This window comes from Hoplias malabaricus, chromosome 14, assembly GCF_029633855.1.
Source record: "Hoplias malabaricus isolate fHopMal1 chromosome 14, fHopMal1.hap1, whole genome shotgun sequence".
NCBI lineage: Eukaryota > Metazoa > Chordata > Actinopteri > Characiformes > Erythrinidae > Hoplias > Hoplias malabaricus.
This window is the reverse complement of record NC_089813.1, coordinates 30,667,889-30,689,322: the sequence shown is the minus strand read 5'-3', so window position 1 is coordinate 30,689,322 and position 21,434 is coordinate 30,667,889. Positions and strand designations below refer to the sequence as shown.

General features: G+C 39.7%; 1 protein-coding gene across 12 annotated transcripts in view; it reads right to left on the bottom strand.

Moving 5' to 3' along the window:
* LOC136666513 (cytosolic carboxypeptidase 6-like) overlaps positions 1–21,434 on the bottom strand; it is a 416,314-nt gene that overhangs the window by 102,252 nt on the left and 292,628 nt on the right. For 8 of the 12 annotated variants that reach the window (XM_066644734.1, XM_066644730.1, XM_066644731.1 and 5 more), the window contains 2 exons: positions 3,700–3,830; positions 1,567–1,942 (listed from right to left, as the gene is read on the bottom strand). The exons of 2 other annotated variants lie outside the window; for them this stretch is intronic. In XM_066644734.1, coding sequence (XP_066500831.1) covers positions 1,567–1,942; positions 3,700–3,830 — 507 coding nt within the window. Of the gene's footprint in view, positions 1–1,566; positions 1,943–3,699; positions 3,831–5,850; positions 5,939–6,023; positions 6,261–21,434 lie in introns of those variants that run through there. 2 more of the 12 variants (XM_066644740.1, XM_066644741.1) reach the window with 2 other exon arrangements.

The window sequence follows — 21,434 nt, the reverse complement described above, 5'->3', positions numbered from 1 at the left end:
CCTCCCTCCACAAACACACATTCATACAGAGCAGCTGGCCAGGACACTGGTTTCAGACCTCTGGACACTATGTCCTATTTAAGCAGCCGGCATAGTGGTTCAAATCTCATACATATAACCAACACCAGGAAAACAATGGGCAATGGAGCAACACCTGTACACAAGTGTAGTTGCAGTTAAAAGTGACTAATAACCAAGGAGACATTTCTAATTTAAAGAAGCAAATACATGCAAATGAGTTATCATGCTTACCAAAACGATTATGTTTAAAGACATTTAAGAAAACAACACTCCCAATTACCTGGTACCATGATGCACTAACATACGCTATATTGCCAAATGTATTATGGGACTTTTGACCATTCAACCAGAACCACATTTGTGAGGTCAGACACTGATGTTGGGGAAGATAGCTTGGCTCATAGTCTGCGCTCTAATTCATCACAAATGTGTTCTATTGGCTGACGGTCAAGTTCTTCCACAACAAACCCGCTCATCCATGCCTTTATGGACCTTGGTTTGTGCACTGGTGTGCAGTCATGTTGGAACAGGCAGCAGCCAACCCCAGACTGTCCCCAAAAAGTTGGGAGAATGAAATTGTCTTGGTATGCTGAAGCGTTAAGAGTTCCTTTCACGGGAACTAACTACTGAAAAACAACTCCACACCATAATGCCCCCTCCAGCAAACCTTACACTTGCCACAATGCAGTCAGACAAGTATCGTTCTCCTGGCAACCGAAAAAGCCAGATATGTCCATCTAACTTCTGATACTGCAGAAAGTTGCAGATCTCTGCATATTATGCACCTCAGCTTAAGCTGACTGTGTGCTGTCAATTTATGTGGCCTGTGAGTTGCTGATGATCCCAACTGCTTCCAATTTGTTATAATACCACTGACAGTTGACTGTGGAATATTTATAAGTGAGGAAATTTCAAGACTGGACTTGCACTGGGGGCATCCTGTCATTGTACCACACTGGAATACACCGAGTTCCTGAGAAGTGAACTATGCTTTCACAAATGTTTGTAGAAACAGTCTGCCTTCCTAGGCACTATATAAATACATTTTGATTGATGTTTTTTTTTTTTTATTTCCTGAGGTTTAAAAGCAAAGGCAGAACCAAAAGTTTTCAAGTGGCCCTTGATCTATTTTCTTAATAGATTTTATATGGCCTTGCAAGTCATATCACTCTTCAGTGTGTACCAGTTCAAGAAAATGTATATGACAGAAAGGCAATGACTAGCACTAATGAAAGCATAGCTTTTTCATAGTGCTAGTAGTTTATTTTGAATGCATACAATTAAAATGTTCAATTGACACGCCTTAGAAAAATATTTTACCAGCAATATTTCATAAGCTTTATGACACACAAAAAAAAGAATTAAAAAAAATCAGTATGAATAATGATATGCTGTTGTTGGCTCTCAGCTTGGCAATGTCCTCAGTACAGAAATCAGTCAAATGTTTGTTTCAGCTCACCCATAAGCTTGGCTGGCTGAGAGCATACCAAAACGTACTGTTTCTTGAAGTGTCTAGTGTTTGTGGCATATGTGTGCATCTCTCACCACTGCCCAGCCTCATGAGTAGCACATCCTGCAGGCGGCGGTTAAAGTCACGCAGCTCCTTGACCTCAGTAAGCAGGCTGCTGTACTCCTTAAGTTTTTTGGCTTGCTGCAGTAGCTGTCTGCGTGTGCGTTCCAGCTCCTGCTGTAGCCGCCGAACCTCTTCCTCTTGCTGCCTGTAGCTGTGCACCAGCTCCTCATACAAAACGCGGGGCACCACCGCCTCCTCTCCCTCCTCACCCTCTTCTTCCTCACCCAGACGCTCAAGCTCCTCTCCCTCCACACATGAGCTTACTGCGTTCCGTTCCAACCGTGCCACCACTGCAGCCAGACTCTTGGACGAGTTAGAGGAGGTTCGCTGCTGCTCCTGAGACTGCACCTGCCAAACACAAAGCTATTCAGTCTCATAGTATAGAAAAGGTACCAAAATCTGAAAAGATTTTTAATATTTAAAAAAATTATCAAGGGGCTGGTATACACAAAAATTGGGCATGGTTATAGACAGGTTACAGTTTCACATATATAACCATAACCCTAATATGCTGGAAAAACAAGGTAGGCTTATATAGTAAAGTGCCCAGTAAATGCAGTGTTTAAACTGCAATACTGTACATGCTGATAACATTCATAACTGTGCACAGGTTAATGTCAATGTGGTGCCTGAAATAATATCTGTCCAAAAGTAGTCCTAGTGGTAGTTTCTTTTCACTGACCAAGAAGCTAAAGGGTAGCCAATAAACTGTGCAAGAATCAGGCTATAGTCAGTAATTCTGTGATGCCTAATAAAAAGCCAATGTGTGTAGGTCACATGGTACTTAGTCTTGCATTGCCAGACTTTCTAGGGTGAGACTGGTACGTTTCGCCACTTAATGTAGCCAAGAACAGCCTACTTCTGCAAGAAAAGAAATCCAACTGACACACAAAACCACCAATCATAAGTCTGCTATTATGGCATGAAATGTAGAAGGATGCCATGTTTGATTCACATCAGACCAGAATGAGTGCATATCATTTCACCAAAGTGAGTATGCACAGGTGTATAGATAGCCAATCAGAATGTAAGGGGCAGAATCCTGACAGTGAGGCCAGCTTAATGCACTAAAGGCATCAGTCTATTCTTCTACTTGTGGGTGAGACTACATGGTACATAATAAACTGGCATCTGGCAGATGCCAATAAACTGGCAGATGTTCTTTTCAAATTGAAAAGCTTTATATAACCTCATTAGAAGAATGTTTAAAAAAAATATTTGTTGACATACACTTCACAAAATGTTCAGGGATATCAAGAGCAGAAAGAGTGAGTACAGTGGTAGACCATGTACATGAGCAAAAACTTTAATTCCACTATTTCAGATGCAAATACAGCCAAAAGTCCATCAAATCATCAATAAATAAATTAATCAAAACCAGATGATCACTGGGATTACACCAAAAAAATTATTTTGTAGTGATATACACAATTCACCAATAGTTCACCAACATTGCACAAGAGTGTCAAAACAGTAAATTGCATTCATAGTTAATTTCTAGGCATTCAGAAATACCTAGCAGGAATCTTTCTCCTCACTGAGAGTGAAGCAAGAGGTTTAAGAAACAAAAAGACACCTAGCCCACCAGCTACAATGATAAACAATGTCAGGCTGTAGGTGGTTCTTGGTTCAGGCAACAAAGTTATAGAAAAACACTAATGAATTAAGTATGGACAAATAATGAAATTGATTATTAACTGAACATGTATGTGTTGCAGTGTTCAACTTCATTTTGAATGAGACTTGTGAATTATACATTCATTTAAAAAAGCACCATTAATATATTTTCATTTACAGCACACACTATTATTTTAGTAATTAAATATATACAATAATATCAATAAAAATATATAATCATTTATCATCATTTGACTCTCCTGGTCTAAATCAGAAACAATCAAATTTCCCCTTTCTCGCTAGAATTTAAAACACATACTTAATATCAGTGCAAAATCCATGTTAAGCCAATCCTGATTTGTGCATGAATTCCAAATTAATCCAGCCTGCTGGCAGGAAAACTGTCTGCAGTCCACTTCAAGAGCATGCTTAGCAGCATTCTTTTATCTAACATCAGTCTGATGAGATATACTGGAGGTGTACTGTACCTTTTTATGTCTGAGGGACATTCTTTCTTCGCCAAAGTGATTATCTACTGCATGGCCTGCATTCCGGGTAGACATTTTAGGAATTTTCATCTTCTTTTGCATAATACTGTTCTCAAATTCCTCAATGTTATCTGGAAAAAAAAAGAACAGCAAATTGTCAGCAATTCATTTACCTTAGGATTTGTGCACATGCAAAATAATGAAACAACAGAAAATTAGTTTGCCTAATCAGATCAGAGTGCAAACAGCTTGAGGTGTAAAAAAGAAGCATACCATTGAGATTTCCAGTTATTATGAATTTACTCTGATCGCTGCAATAAAGTATCACGTCATTTTGATGAATCCTTATTTTCTGGAGAATTTTCAACTTATGTCTGTACTTTAACTCATGAACTTGATGTAAAAAGATCTACTTTTTTTTATTCCTTTTCTATGTTTAATGCCTTTGTGTTTGTGATCTCTGCACCTCTCTGCATGAAAGCTGGGCAATATGTAAATAAATAATAGTGATTCTATTTACATTTGTTATTATAAATACTGTGCCTACATTATGAACTATGAACAACTGCATGTTTCTTTTCAAAGAGAGCATATTTAAACATGTTTATCTGAATTCAGTTCATGGCAGTTTGTGAACCATGAAATGGAAAAAAAAAAATGGTGACCGTTCTGAAATAACTGTACTAGTGAACTGTGTGTATACCAAAAGTGTGATATGCATCTAGTACATTCTGTAAGTATTATGATCTATTTTACCAGTACTGACATCCCTATACTGCAGTTGGTCTCACCTTGGACATGCAGTGTTCATCAATGAGAACGTCACTTAACAAATTTCAATTTATATTTGTAGGCTCTGGAGGCTTTAGGAAGATTTGCTCTAGATGTTACACAGTTCCCCTGCAATGAGAATCAAGGCTTTTTTTTTTACTTGGTAAATTGAGTACTTCTACTCAAGCTGTTTCTGTAAAAGTACTCATGTCATTATTTCACTGCGATAACAATGCTTTTACTGGTGTGGATTTAGGCTACTCCACTTATATCTAGTTCCTTCAACTGTACAATAAAACTTATCCCACATTACAGACCTCTTTTCCTAACAAGATCAGACTTTTGTTCCATTTTGAAAACAGGGCTAAGGAACATATGAGGATTAGTAATCTAGCTAAGTACCTGCATGTTCCAGCACACTGCCAGTGAAATGGTGGTTTGGCAGTTCTACACATTTCCTTGTCCCTGTGTTTACAGGGACAATATGCTGCAAGTGCTAAAACAAAACCTTTAAATGTAGGAGTTTAAATATATATGGGGAAAACCACAGCCACGAGAACCAATTTAAAGTTCAACAATGTAGTTGAACTCACATCTATTACACTTGCACAATCAAATACACAACTGTCAAGTTTTGGTTGGGTTTCTAAGTGCAACTACAGACACATTCTCTAGAATCAATACTTTATTTACTTATCTATTTCTTTATTTAGGGGGAGGTGGGCTGTGAATAAAAAAACCCTGTGCTAAAGATATACTATATTTCATGCATGTTACAATATATTCCAAATTGAAATATAAAATCCGTGCAAGAAACAACTGGAAAACAATACTGTATTTAAACAGTTCAGATGGTTCTCTGTGGAGAAATGTTAATGTTAGCTTTTTAAACTTAGAAATCTAACAAGGTAATCTACCAAAATCATTTGACCTGGGGTGTCTAAACTTTTGCACAGAAGTATATGTGTATTTCGTTGAGGTTAGCATGTCGGCTAGCGTACACCTAGCACCTTTAGCCTGCTAACTTACCAAACACCTGGCTAACGACGCCGAACTTGGCTTTTTTATTCGATTTTTTCCGTTCCACCTTAAACGACGCATTAGACGCACCCGGTGCTGCGTCGCTTAAGGTGGAACGGTAAAATTCGAAAACGGAGCCCAATTCAGCCTCGTCACCTAGCTAGGCTATCTGGAGCTCACCTTTTCCCTTGTCTTTACCCGGAATAAAAGTTATGTTTGTTTCGATTTCCAAAGCACTGTCTATCGCCAAGTCTGTCAAGTTTAAGCGGCGCAGACGCTTGCTAATGTCGGAGCTAGCGACATGAACCGCCCTCGACACAAACAAAAAGTCGGCGAGAAGCAGAAGTGGCGAACATTTACCTTCTTCAGCCAGAGAAACACTGTCAGCACACAGCGGCAGTGCCATGGGCTTTATCCGTGCGGCCGTTCAGTAAACTCACGGGCTGACTGGTTAGTGAAGGTAAGTCAGAACAGAAGTGCTAAAAATGAAATAAATAATGAAGCAAACCCCCCAGTGCGACCCGAGCACTCACCTGCGAGAGCGAGGATCTGCGCCTTGCCTGAGTGGCCTGTACCATTCTCCCCTTTCTCTTCACTTCTGACAACCACATACACCTTCTGATCATCAAAATCTGTCTTGTGCCGAGGTCTGAAATCTCTCACATTAGAAACGGGTAAAGCATAGCACATGTCGTCCTCAAAGAACCTCACAAAAGCATACATTATTTCTCTTTGGTCCAGCACTTTGGATATGGTTGACAGTTTCTCTCTTAAAGAATTAAAAAATATAAACACAAAGGGAAATGCCTCTGAGATCGACTACTTGTGCCTGGTCTACAGCGCCCCCCCTCTCACACAGACCGTACTAATCAAGAGAGAAATGATGAAGGCCATCGCGACAGAGAAAGAGAGAAGTTTGAATCCTTCAAGAAGCCAATAAATAATTAAATAAAAAATGTTATTATACGGAAATATTTCTTAATAGATTTAAGGACACTCGTTCTGAAAGCATCTTTTGTGATGTCCAGAATTAAGGAATTTCTCAAATGTCTATACCAAAAACACTTGGATGAAGGAAACAATTATGGAGCTCCTGTTGATTACAAACATTTCTTGGAAAGGTTTTTTTTTTTTTTTTAATTTGTCTTCAACATAAATAACTACATTTTATAGATCAGGTTTTATATATACTTTTAAAATATTTTAAATTTTAATTTTGGGTAAAAAAAAAAGTGTCAAATAACCATTTTCATATCAGTTTCAGCCACTCCTTGACAGACTGCCATTTGATTCCATACTATTCAGTATGAGGAATATATAACCAAATGGGCTATGGAGCACTTTGGAAACCATTGACACACATTGTCTAATATTGCCACCTGAAACTCTTTTACACAAGGAGAAAGACACATCAATCAATTCCACATTTTATTTTATTTTTGAGAAAGATGTGCCAGAGATGAAGGGGACCATACAGACTTTTATCAGTGAAAAGTACAAAAGCCTATATCCGTCATGGTACGGGGGACTTGGTGTGTGAAGGTACCACAGATGCAGAAGCTTATACTGGGATTTAAGAGAGACAGATGCTCCTATCGAGGTGACACATATATGTTGAAAGAAAAGAATCAGACAATTCAGACTATAGAGTTTTGAGTTGCTGATAGAAGTAGTCTTGTATCAAGTGAAATGCATCAAGCCTCAGTGCGCAAATGAATGAACAGTATAATTAAAAGTGACTACTAGTAGTGAGGTGTTTCCTCACCATTTGCTAGCTCTCCAGTCAATCTGCAGGCTCGGACCTGTGTAATGTGTTTACGAAACCCCAGTGTAAAAGAGTAAAAAAAAACAACAACAACAACAACAGAGGGTCTCAGCTCAGTCCAATATGCTAGGATTTCTTATTGCACACAGACCAAAAGTGCTACAAAACAACCTTAAAAATTCAAGTTACAAATGAGTTTCTGTGGTAATTCAAACTGTAAATAACCACTTTCAGAATATTTAAACATTAGCCACATACAAAAAACAGTCATTTTTCCCTCAAACATACTGTTCCACCTTAAAAAATGCAGCGCTTCTGAAAGTAAATAAGAGAACAGCGCTTTTCCACAATCGCAGATGTTGCCTTTAAAAAGAAAGATGATGTAACACAGTGATAAACATGCCTCTTTCCAAACATTTTGAATGTGTTGAAGGCAAGATATTCTAATTATGTTTATATTTACAAAATATAGTTATATAATAGAAAATATTTTCAGGTTCTTGTTTTATTGCACTTTTAAAAAGTCCCAACTTCTTGTTATAATACATTCAGCCATGAAAATAATACGCTTTCACATAAAGCGATGAAGAGGCTAATCTTCAGAATTTTCAGAAGAGCCAAGTTAAAATGCTGGTAAGTTTAGCTTTTAATCAACACTGAACGTTTCCTCATCATTAAAAGGTACATAAACATTTTATTTTTCATTAATCAAACACAGTCTAATAACAGGGAAACATGTAGATCTAACTTTGATAACAAGGAACATGGCAGCCCTCTTTTCATTAAATACTGTACTCCATCACATTCCCCTCATCACAAGTTTGATTTAATTAACTAAAATCATATTTTTAGGATTAGTAATATGCATTTCAAATTACAGAGAACAGGACATATAACTGACATTGAGACAACTTCACTGGGCACAGGGCAGGAACACACCATGGACAGGGCACCACTCCATCACAGGGCATCACTTGGTTGTTCACACTCACGTCTACGGACACATGAGTAACCAATCCACCTTTCAGTATGCTTTTAAACTGTGGGACTAAACCAGAGCTAATTATGATCAGTCCACCAAGAAAATGAGAGCTGATACTTTTGTCAGTTTGTTCTGCATTTCCAAAAAGTTTTACCTAGCTGTGTCTGTGTACACAGTGCTGGTCATGCACACACGGGCATTCCACTTTTTATCTGTGAAATATTTATCAATTAAAAATGAGCTACAGTAATCATGAACTGATTACTGTAATGCTTGCTTTAATTTACTGCTGGTGTTTGCATCATGGTAATGCTCATTAAAAACTAGATACTTACATATTTCTTGGCTTGCTGGAAAGCATCCAGAAGAATACCAATGTCCCATGCCCACCAAGCAGACAGGGATTTAAACCCTGAGATAAATAGCACACATTTATAAAACGGCTGGTTGTTTTTACGAAGCTTTTCCATTGTTATCAGTTGTGCAGGTCTTAAAATATTACTGTGAATAGACACAGTGATTTCAAGTTTACAGTCAGAAGCTAAAAAGAGCAGACCTAGCCAAAAGAACAATGCGGTTGTCCATGTTGAGGAAAGAGGGTAACCAGCGATGCATAAAGATCTCTGTTAATGCTTTTTCAATAATCCATCATCTCACTTTCATTCAGTGGGGAGAAAGCTCTTCACACCAACCAATCATTATCATAATCGATTCATTCAGCTATGGCTTTTGTTCTGCACCAGCTGAATATAGGGAGGCATGAGGCATTCTTCAGGATGACTGCCGGCACTGACTGCATGTGTGTGGAGGAGTGTGTCTTTGTCAGTGCGTCTTTCTTGCCTCGTTTTCTCCTTTCCTCATTTCTAATGAACTGACATAGGCTATCCGACAAGAAAGGGATCTCTTTGTTGTTGTAAAACAGACAGGTTGTTATACAAGGGGATGGATTTCTCGGCTTGCACTTTAATACGGCGAGAAGTGCATTCGATAAATGGCACTAACAATTCCGTTCTGCTTCGTCTGCTGTAATTGAAAAGCAAGTGAGGCAGAACTTTGGGTGCTACTTCCTTTCCGCCATTCTTTTTTTTATGTCATTGTTTGACTGAGATTTGCTATCAAGGCCTGACCTGTCCTTTCAAGTGACCACAGATGGGTTTTCTCAAAGAATATCTGAAAAAAGCACAAATAACTACGTGTTGTTATATTAGTTAGACACTCTATGTCCAGAACTATCCAGACATCCCTTTTAATTTGTTAATTCATTCACTTCAAAGTGCTGGATTTGGAGTTGGATTTGTTTTAGTGACACAGAACTAGTCATCCAACAGCAGTGCCTGACCTCAATAAAGTTCTTGTGGCAGAATGCAGTTGAAAACTCAATGTTACAGATTACAGTGTAAATCTTTCCAGAGGAATAGAGGCTGTTACTGACATCTTTTACTGAGAGAGGGCAAGCTCTCCATGAAACATGTTTGAATGTGGAACAGGTTAGACAAATGTTTTGGACATTTAAAATCAGTGCTTAATTTGAGCCCCATCCTGTCGGAACAAGATCCGGCACCTCTCATATTTGGTGCACATGTATTCTGGAACCAATTTAAGTGGATCCAGCACCATTATAATTTAGAAAAATAACACAGACACACACACACACACACTCAATGTGCACTGGATGGATCATTCCACTCTCAGTGTTCCATTACTTGACATGCAAAGGATGACTACTTATGTTGAAATGTGGTACTGAATGGCACTTAATGTTTAGTTACTTGGTCATATTGATATAATTCCTATTTCAAACTGCCAACAGCAGCCAATTTATAACCCTGCTGTATTCCTCACAAGATCCTGGTCTCTTTAATAGGGACTCAGCTGCAATACATGTGTAGTGCTAGCAGCAATAATGAAGGGAACAACAAAAACAAAAAAACCCTTCAGCGGGATACAAAAGTTTGTGTCAATTCCCAGAACCTCAAACTGTGGCTCAATTTTCGGAGAAAAGAGAAGCATCTTGCTGAATTCTCCTCAGCTGTGGCCGTGGGCCGGAGAGAGAAAGAGAGGGGCTCAGGCCGGGCTGGTGGGTGCCGTGGGCCGTGTTGCTGGGCAGAGCAGTGTGACTGATGCACTGAGTGACTGGAGTTTGCACAGACATGGCTCAGAACACAGTGGGAGGATTACTCTTAATCTAATCTGCTCCTCAATGGCTGGCTTGTCCTGCAGCCCGAGTCTACCCCAATAAGACTACCCAGATCCCACTGCTGATGCGTTCAAGTGGCCCCAGCTCAAGGCAAAATGAACCCAGTGTCCATTTTGAGCCACAAACCCTGGAGAGTGAGACTGTAAACAAGACTATAGACAGTAGGTTTTTCTTTGGTAAGGAAAGAGCAAAGTATGTGCTGATAAAAGATTTAAGTCTATAATATGCTGGTATAGCCCCTTTTTTTAACCATTAAAGCACTAATAAAAGAACATGACTATATCTTTTCTGTAGTTCTCATGTAAGTTTAAAGCAACATCTACGTTTGTGGGGAAAGCTGTTCTATCTTATGTTAATGTTCAGAAGCTCTTTTAATGTAGAACAGTATGTTTGAGGGGGAGAAAACGACTGTCGTGTGTACATGTCTAAGGTCTAACTTGTCTGTAAGCTTTTAATCACTATTGGAAATACCACAGAAACTTTTGTTACTCAATTTGTTTAGTTCTGTGGTACTTTCGCTCTGTGTTTACTTTCATGGAGTTAGCGCTCTGCTGAATTTAGAGTCAGTTCCACCTACAGGAAAAACAAATCTATAATTACTCACCTGTGGATCAGGAATAGATCAATATCCTCATCTTGGTTCATGCTTTTCAACTTTTAGAGGTCTATTCATGGTCTAAAAACCTCAGAATGTCATTTTTCTGCCATGAGCAAAGAGAAAGGAAGCCTAGGATACACTGGACAATTTTATTTACATTTACATTTAATTACGATTCAATAAACTTAAAATGCCTTTAATCTAAAGAGACTTAAAGCAGCATTTCTAGTGGTTTGTTCCTCATAAGTTTACACACAATGCAACCTATTTTCAAGTCATGTATAAAACAAAAAAAAACTGAAAAGAACAATTTCCAAAACCTACTCAGAGACACCTTGACATTGACAAAGTTTATGAAGTATAAACACTTGATATGAGTGTTTTCTTCCCATTCAATGACTCTAGCCTTAGACATTATGGCACATGATGGTGTAAAGCACTTGGCACCATAGGCACGGTAGCCGACATCGAGTCAGACATCATGTCCCTGCAATTAGAGCCTCCCAGCTCCCCTCATTCATCTTTATTGGTGATACATTAGCCATCATTAAATAAAAGACATGGGATAATCTCTGTAATGATATGGCTGATGGAGCTGGACCCCAGAGAGGGAGGTAGCTGCTCTGTGACTGGAATGGAAAGTGTCCGGGTGTTGGGTGTTGGGTGAAGCTGGTAGCACTGGCTCCGTTCAAGGGTTGCCAGATGAGGATGAGGATGTTGATGATGATGGAGAGAGATGGATATTAGGAGGTATGACACATGCATTAACTGGGAACACATTAGTCATTAGCACATGGCCAATCAAAACACAACACCTGGGCCAATTTGGGAGATGGACAGACGCTTGCACAGGTGTGTGTGTATGAGCGACTTTGTGTTCTTGTGTGTGTGTGAGAGAGAGTTGTGAGTATGATGGCTGGCTAAGTATGAAGCCAAATGTCTGGCATGCTCGATGTTTGCTGCCTCTGCCAGACTCTGAAGTACAGAGGGGACAGCAGGATCGTTTATAGAACATTAGAAATATGTTTTAAAATAAAGAGTCCAGTATGTTCGGGGAGCCGAGGCAGTCAGGGTCAATCAAGGATGGAGCTATTTGGCGCCTTCATCTTATACTGATAAACAACTTAGCAGGCAGGGGATACTCTCTTGTTTAATTGAACCGGTCTTAACTGTGTTACTTTATTTTGTCCCTTAATTAGCACATCATGAATAATTAATTGGCCGTGAAGGCATCAGCAGGGTAATAAAAAAAGTGATAGCCCATGAAATGAACAGTGGCCTCAAAACAGGCCACTGTGGAGCGCCATCAATTACTAATGGGAGCTGCCCTGAGATGCTTTGCACAACTGACAGAGAGTGCAGCAGCAAAACTATATTGTGTAACCCCACCCCACACCCCTCCCACGAAACCGCATCAAATATTTAGAAGGGTATCATTGCTGGTGCGCCGTCCCGCTGTGTATCTTCTGTGACGTGGCAGGGGGCCCATTGATCTTCCTTTAAACGAACAAATGAGTGCTCAAACTTCAGCCCTGTTCAATGCGTTTGGTTAGGATCACTCTGAGTAGTGCCCTCACTCCAGGGCCTCACTATCGATCTGCCCGGGTCAGGAAGCCCCTCCCTTTCCCCACCACCACCACCAAATATGATTTCTGAGTATCGTTAGCATGAAAGACATGCCCGAGCTTTTTTCTCTCAGCTGAAAGGGTGGCAATTGCACCAAACGGCGGACACTTCATTTATCCTCATTGAGGACGCACAATGAACCGCAAATGTTTGATCTTTCTGAGTAAAAACATTTGAGCTGCAGTATGTGTTTGATTAAGGCACGACGGAGTTTCAGCGATGTTGGATTTTTCAACTAAAGTGTGCATAATACTTTCATCATTATATCCCCCAAACACATTCAAATTGACCTAACCATGCTCCACCCACATAAACTTTCTTTCTTAGCATCTGGTGTGAGGTTGTACAGCTTTTACGAAACACTGGCGACATTCCCATTCAGCCTAATTAGAAGTAGAGTTCTTTTGGAGGAAAAACAGGCTAGCAGAAATGAGTATTATCATAGCAGGGTGAACATAAATGAAACAACTTTCAAAGAGAACTACAAAGTTTCTGCGTTAAACATTATTGTGTAATGTCATCCTTTGTAGGCACATGCTCAGGATTTTCTGGCTGTATGCAGGACATAAACGCCCTTAAATAAAAATAATTAATCTCAATTTTATCTAATTACAAAAATGGTTCTAGATATAATATTCAGATTCAAACTGATAAGCAGAGATGGAGGTGTTGTTTCATGCCACATATGATTATTTATCATATGCATACCCACCAATCAATCATCATTCTTCACTAAAACACTATTTACACGTTTCTATAAAAGCAAGAAAGGAAACAAACTGTGCACGCTGATGGTTCTTGCTGCTGCACCGTCTTTCAGAAGGGTTTGTGTGTATCAATCTGTGTTGGATGCATTATCGTAATTCATGTTTGTTATGGTAAGATTTCTGTTTGGCTCGTTCATGTGTTTTTCCCCCTGTATTGCAGTCCCAATAAAATGAGTGTAATATTGTCAGTTGCTAATCAGTCAGTACTGATTTACATGAAAGTCCTAGCAGTTGTAGACAGACAATAGCAGATTTCAGCAGTTCTTCCTTTATTTTATGGAATCAGGGATAAGAAATTTCACCCAAAAAGGAGGTCACACTATAACGGTTAAAATTACCTGCGCTATACTGTACTCTGCAGCAGCCATTGAAAGTTCTTCCAACACAGAGGATTAAATAATGTGGTAAAAACTCATACAAAGAATGAATTATGATTTATTTGATTTATACTCTGCAAAGTTGTCTTTCAAAAGGCACAGGAAACTATATAACACTGGAATAACAGTGTAAAGTATGTCTCATATAAACTGGAACCTCGCTATTATTTAGCCATTCTAAAAACACATTGTCAATATCATCAGTTATTTAAGTATTTTTGACAAAAAGTTGTATGCTGCAGTTTCTCAGTGGGTTGAATGGGATTTTGGCCAGCATTCTGTGTAATGTGTCCAATATCACGACAGTTGCTCTGAAAACTGCATCTGTGGCCAGAGCATGGAAAGATCAATTGGCTTGAATTTTGAGGATTAAGGCACATGGCTGCCAACAAATATTTTCTAGGTTTGTACCTTATTTTACCCTTTCTCTAGCCCCCATGCTCTATAGGTGACTGCTAGGTGGGTAATGCAAGCAAAGCTTTGTGTGTTCTGTAGATTAAGCTGCTTATCCATCTCCACTGTGTGATCTGGCAACCCCACCTGTCAACAGGAACCTTTAATTTTTTTTTCTTTCCTCACTCTGCTGAATGTAGCTGTGAATTTACTCTGAATTTGCCAGTGGGGGCTGCCACTGTGACTGAGCAACATCATCCATCTGTAGAAAAGTCTACACTTAAATAAGATATCTACCAAGCTATGGAATGGGTTATGCCTGTAGGATTTTAGTGTAGGGCTTTGTGCAAGAGTGAAAAATTGTGTTCAACACAATGTTATTACAAACAAAACACAAACATAGCGATGGCTTTGCACAGTCTAGCGCTGTGTGCATACTGCATCCAAAGCTGTGAGTTTAAGAGATTTTACAAACAAAGGGTGTAACCACATTGTCATAAATACTTAAGCCATTAAAATTAAGTATTTAAAGTTCTATGTATCAGTAAGAGAAACTGGTCAAAATAATCTATACCTTAACTTAAGAATGTCCAAGAGTTTGGAAAATGCAAAATTGCAAGTTCAAAAAGAGTCAGAAGATAATCTGTTATTAAAAAATGTCCTTCCCCATGCTGTGTGTAATTACACATTTCCAAACGAGAGGTCTCCAAATCTCTAAATGTCACACAGGTCCAGCTTTAAACATCATCGTTTTTTATGTGTGTAATTTTTTTTTATAAAGCTATTATAAAAATCTAGTTTCAGTTCAATAAGCTCGGTAAGTTTGATAAACTCGAGTGGAGAAGTGGCGAACAGTCAGGCCTCTCCTCTCCTCCTCCATATAGACCTTTTTGCTAGTGAACGTCTCAAGAGTACGGAAACACAAGACATAACATCCATCCTCCGTGCACTTCACTGGCTCCCTGTCTCTGCTGGGTTTGAATATAAGATTTCTCCCCTAACCTATCAGTGCATTTATGGAAATGCTCCTCCTCGTCTGAAAGAACTCCTCACACCACAAATTTCATCACGATCCCATCGCTCTGTGAACTCAGATCGCCTCTGCCATCCCAGAACTAAACTCAGCACCATGGGTGATCAGGCTTCTGTTGCTCCTTGCTTATGGAATGCCATCCCTGACCATCTCAGGGCACCACAGACGATTGAGTTTTAAAAATGGGTTTAAAACATTTCTTTTTACTTAAGCTTATGACTCTTAATTTGTTGATTTTTAAATGATTTATATTGTGATGCTTTTACTTTGTAGTACTTGGAGATTGTAAAGTGCGTTCAAATGTAAAATGCGTTATAAATAAATTATTATTATTGTTATTATTATAAACCAAAATATCACCATAATAGTAACATATAAACAAGCATTTTATTACCAATATATGTTGTTTTAGCAACAATATAAGTAATAAGTAAAAGTTGTACTAGAAACACACAAAACAAGGTTGGTGGGGCACAAAAATAGATGAGGTATAATAAGACCTCAAAACAAAATCAACACCACACACCAACTAACAAATAAACTACAACAGCAACAACAACTACAAAAGGGTGTGCTCATGCTTGGACTTGCCCCAGAGCTCCTGACAACAAGTGAGGCCTACTGCAGATGTCACAATATACTGTGTCTTTGCTTGTAAACGGTGACATTACTGAGGGTCTGTTATGACTTCACATAACATGTATGATATGTATGATGACACACACACACACCACAACATACTAACCAGCCGGTGCATTCTTGTCATCACTATATATATATATTCTTTCCATATGAAGATCATCTTCCAGCCTAATGAGAGATGACACTATGTTTACACAGAGCAGTTAATTTCCCATCCAGATATAGTAGCTATGTTAATATGACAGCAGGCAAACACAGCTTATCACTGCCCATTACGACTCGCTCACATCTTGAGGGGAAGAACTGTGTGTGTGTGTGTGTGTGTGTGGGCAGATCTGATAAGCAGGTGCTGCAGAGAGCTGGAGTTTACGAGTGACAGCTAGCCGTTCTTTGTTGAGCCAACACACATGGCACCGCGCAGCGCCATTCCAGCGGAGAGGCAGCGAGAAGCTAATGAAGTGACCCTGTAAACAAGAGCCGGCGGTAACTAGGTAACCGTATCAGCACTTTAACAAAGCCAGCAGCAGAGCAGCAGCACACACTCAGACTCAGAATAGGAACAGCACTGGCACAAGGATCAGCTCAACACCAACGGCAATGAAGCACACTGATGACACTCTTTCTCTCCCTCTCTTCTCTGTTCTTCTGTCTCTTGCTTTTTTTCTTTTTGAATTCTTTTTCCTCTCTTGATGCACCTCTGTCTCGCCCTCTTTCAAAGCACCTGTGTCTCACGTCCTCTTTCTCTCTCTCTCTTCTCAAACATTTCTTTCTTCACCCTTGTCTGTCTTGGTTTCTTTTTCATCTTCTCTATTACTGTAACCCCCCCCACCCCCTTGTTCCCCCAGCACTTGTGACTTTTGCTTTCTTTCATTCTTCTCTCTCTCTTTTAGATGTACCTTTCTTTTGAATTCTATCTGTACTTACACCCCCTCTATTTCTATCTCTTTCTCTCTCTTGCCTTTACCCCCTCCGTCATTCGCTAACTCAATCCACTACAAAGCCCCCCTCTGCATCCACCTCTATTACACACACTCAAGCAGGAAATAACAAAAGGCCTCTCGACCTGAAATTACTTTTTTTTTTTTATGGATTTGTGGTGCACGGCAGCAGCAATGGCTCTGGTGACAAAGAAATAGTCACCGCTGTCTGGGCTGTCATGCTAGAGAGGCCGTTAAAATGTTGTTTACATTTTCTCACATATCTTCTGCTCGCACACACACGCTCGTGCTGCTGAAAGGAGAGAAGACAAGTTAATAGCGGCAGCACAATGCATTTTCATTTAGCATCTTTAGAGCGTTGTTTTGTTTTTCACACGGCGAATGGAAAACACACGGCTGATTATGTGAAGAAGGCGTGAAATTGTGATATTTGCGAAGCTCTGGGAATTAACTGCAGGCAGCAGTCGTCCAAAAGCTTCAGGCCCTGGACTCCAGACATGTTTTAAATAATGTTTTAATGATGCACATTTTATAAATATTTTCTCTGCTGCTCCAGCACCACTCCACCACACACACACACACACACTCACACCCTCTCTATTAACTTGCTGCATTAGCCCATTGATTCTTTCTTCATTAACACACTCGCACTCCTTTCGCCATGCTTCTCTGTGCATGTTTCGCTAAAAATCAGCTGGAATTATAATGGCACGGCCAGTGGCATAGCCAGGCGCTTTCGTTTCTCTCTCTTAGCTTTGTCCTCTTCAACACACACACTTTTCACTGTGCTGCCTCTCTAATCTTTGTTTTCCTGTATAAGCATAGATAAAGTCACCAATGATGAAGTCTGGGGATGCAAACTATGCAAATTCACAGTGAAGGGGTGTAATTAGAGCAATAATAGTGTTTTCTTCATAACCCGTCGTTTAGCCAACACACTGATAATGGCTTATAAATGATGTCTATGTTAGCCTGTATATCCTGGTATATCTTCATCCCTCTCTCTCTCTCTCTCTCTCTCATACCCCCCGCCCCACAGTAAATGCACAGCACAGTGTTATGGACACAGCTTGCTCTAGAGTGTAGCTTTCCACAACTGTTTCAAATTTGCAAGTTCACACAGCCAGGGTTTCTTACATCATAAGCCTAAGAAACCAACTGTGTCAACTCACATAATTACATACTCATTCACCCGTGTCTACTGAATGAAGGCAAAGTGTAGAGCTAAATCTACGACAGTATTTTTTTTTCTTGGAATTAACTTCTCAGTATGTAATTCTGATGAACAGAGATGGATTTTTAAGTGTTTAATCAATGACCAGAATGGGACATTAAATATTTGTGTGTGTGTGATTGAATGTCATTTTGAAAGTGAGTCTCAAATGTTATTTGTTAATATTTGACTACCTTTTCAGATCCGGTTCTTTTTTATCTCATGTTTAACATTCTGACACACCACTGGCCTAATAATGAGTTATGTTTCTTAGAACCCTTGCTGTGTATTTTTTTTTTAAATAATAGAATACATTATCAGAATAAAATTGTTATAATATGCATATAATAAATTTGTCATGTTGGAAGAGTCTGTTTGAAGAGATAAACATATCAGGTTTGTCTGTGTGGTGTTAATCCATCCATGGATGAAGTCGCATGAGTAAGGCACCTAAACCCCAAACTGTTCACCAAGTGCCAAGGTGGTCGGCAGGCTTCTACTCTGGTTGTGTGTGTGTGTGTTTGGGTGTTCAGCACAGATGGGTTAAATACAGATCCTGATGGGGATTAAAAAGGTGATTCTTCATCTTCTTTTTGGAAGTTAACTAATGAGGTCTGTTGTTAAGAAATGTCTTTTTGTGAGTAGGGGTTATACAGTTTTCTTAGTAAACGGGGCTCAATAAAGATTTTAGTTTGAGGAACTAGTGGCTGTGACACATTTTGCACGCATACTACTCTCAAGAAAACTGCTTAAATGTTGTGGACTGTTTGCACGTTTTCTCTTCACATCATTGTGCTTAACACTTTTGTCTACTGTTTATTGATGTATTATGTGGTTTAACGACTTATGTTAATGTACAGCTCAAGAGCTTTCAGCCAGGCTCTTCACAGCAAGGAATTACTTCATGTAATTTATAGTATATGACAAATAAAAGCCAAGAAAGCACACTTCATTGGTTTGAACTATAAGGGAAGCAAGGGAAGCAGGCTGGGATTCATGAACATCACATTCTGACCCTACCCCATACATACTGACCACATGCTACTGACCACACGACCACATGACCACATGCTATCGCTGTTGTCCATTTGCCTCCAGGTTTGACAGAGTGGTGATTCAAGTTCATTTTGCCTTCCCAACAGCTCAGAGAAGTCTAGCCTTTTGCCTCTATCATCTCATCAACATTTCTCATGGGCATTTCCACCCACAGAACTGTTGATCATGTTTTACACCATTTGGTGTAAACTCTAGTGACAGGAGATCAGCAGTTTCTGAGACACTCAAACCTCTCCTTCAGATTTCTCTGTGAGCATGAACTGAAATTCAAATTCTTTACCTGCATTATATTTCTGGCTTTATCTTTAAAGGCTGAGTGGAAAATAACTAAACAGGAATTAAAGGTAAAGTCTATCGTTTGTTTAAGATATTGTCGCAGGTTTGTTTATGTTCAGAAAATCCACGTCTTTTAAGCCGGAATGGTATTGTTAAGGGGGAAAATGACTGTAAATGGTTGAAGTTAAACTTGTCTGTACATTTTTATTCCCTGTTTAATTTATCACAGAAACTAATTTGTAATTCAAGTTGTATAGTTTTGTAAAGCTTTTGGTATTTCAGCTGGCTGTCACCCAAATTTGGAGACATTCCACCTTAAAGCAGCAAAAATAAGTTAGCTTTTCCCACCCATGGAGCAGGTACAGAGTAATATTCTCATCCCGATTTGTGCTTTTCTAGGTTTGGAGGTCTCTCCATTGTCTAAAAACTCCACATGCCTTTGTTCTTCCATGAGCAGAGAGTGAGAGAAACCCTAGAATACTGGGCCGAGATCATTCGTTTTTTTTAGCCAATTACTGATATTGGGGCTTTGCCAACACATTACACTGGTTTGGAGCATGAAATCAGAATGGAGAGCTGGCAAATGGTGTGAAAATATCCTCAGAATTTTGATTTTCGATTAAAATCGCCTTTAAGGTGGGTGGCATGGTGGCGCAGCAGGTAGTGTCGCAGTCACACAGCTCCAGGGGCCTGGAGGTTGTGGGTTCGATTCCCGCTCCGGGTGACTGTCTGTGAGGAGTTGGTATGTTCTCCCCGTGTCCGCATGGGTTTCCTCCGTTGGTAGGTGGATTGGCGACTCAAAAGTGTCCGTGTGTGTGTGTGTGTGTGTGTGTGTGTGTGTGTGTGTGTGTGTGTGTGTGTGGGTGTGTGTGTCTGTGTTGCCCTGTGAATCACTGGGCTGTCTTGCGCCCAATGATTCCAGGTAGGCTCTGGACCCACTGCGACCCTGAATTGGATAAGCGGTTACAGATAATGAATAATCACCTTTAAGGTGATAATACAGTAGCCGGTGAGTGTCTTGTATATGCAAATACCAATGCAACACAAGGGCTGAAGATCATAAACAAAAATGTAATGATTGAGAAATTTGTTGGATATTGATGGAATTGTACAATTTCAGTTATTATATGTTTCCACTCTTTCCAGACGTTCACACAATCCTACACTGAAGAAGATTTCACCCTGGACCTGTGCAGAGGTAATGCAATTTGATCTGTGCTATTATTCACTTTCAGCCTTTATTTATCTTGACCATTCTATAACACTGCACTTGATGATGGGCTCATTGTAGAAACTCATATTGCAAGGACAATAAAATATGGCACACACATAGGGACAGCTGAGGAAAATGGGCATATTCCCATCAGACAGAAGAGAACAGGGCTGTAGAACAGATGCAAAGAATGTGGATAAGCCGTTAATTATGGATATGCATCTGCTTATTGATGACTCACCGTATAACAGCAGATCCATATTCATAGATCAGCCTTTGGACAAAATCCTGACAAATAGAGAGAGACAAAGAGAACATGCCTGGAAACGTTTGTTGAGACTGTTGTAAAATGAAACACAAAGAAAAACAAAGCAGGCTGGTGTTACTTAAATGTGTTTAGAAAGGGCGCTTGGCTTTGAGCTGTGCCGAGCGTGCAAATCGTCAGATTGAGAGAAAATAAGCAGGAACTGAGAGAGATCGAACGCATTAACTCTGGCTGCGAGGCTCTGATGCCCAGCACACAGCATCACAGGGGTGTGTATGTTTCCAGAAAAGACCCACAGAGAAAGTGCTACAGAATTAGAGGAGATATGGAGGTTGTGTATTATCTCTGCTCTGGCCAGTGGGTTCACACATCTCTCTCCAAGTTCTCATGAATGTAATTGACCTTTTTTTTTTTTTTTCTATAATCGTGGCAAGCGAGCAGGGTGAGGGAGACTAAACATATACCAAAGCAAAGTTAATTTTCCAGCAACACAGTATCACCGTGGCACCTGCCGATATGAAAAGGGCATTCAAATCAATAGATTGACAATAGGCTTTCTCCGAAAAAGACGGCTGAACCCAATTTTCTGGTGTTGACCACCTC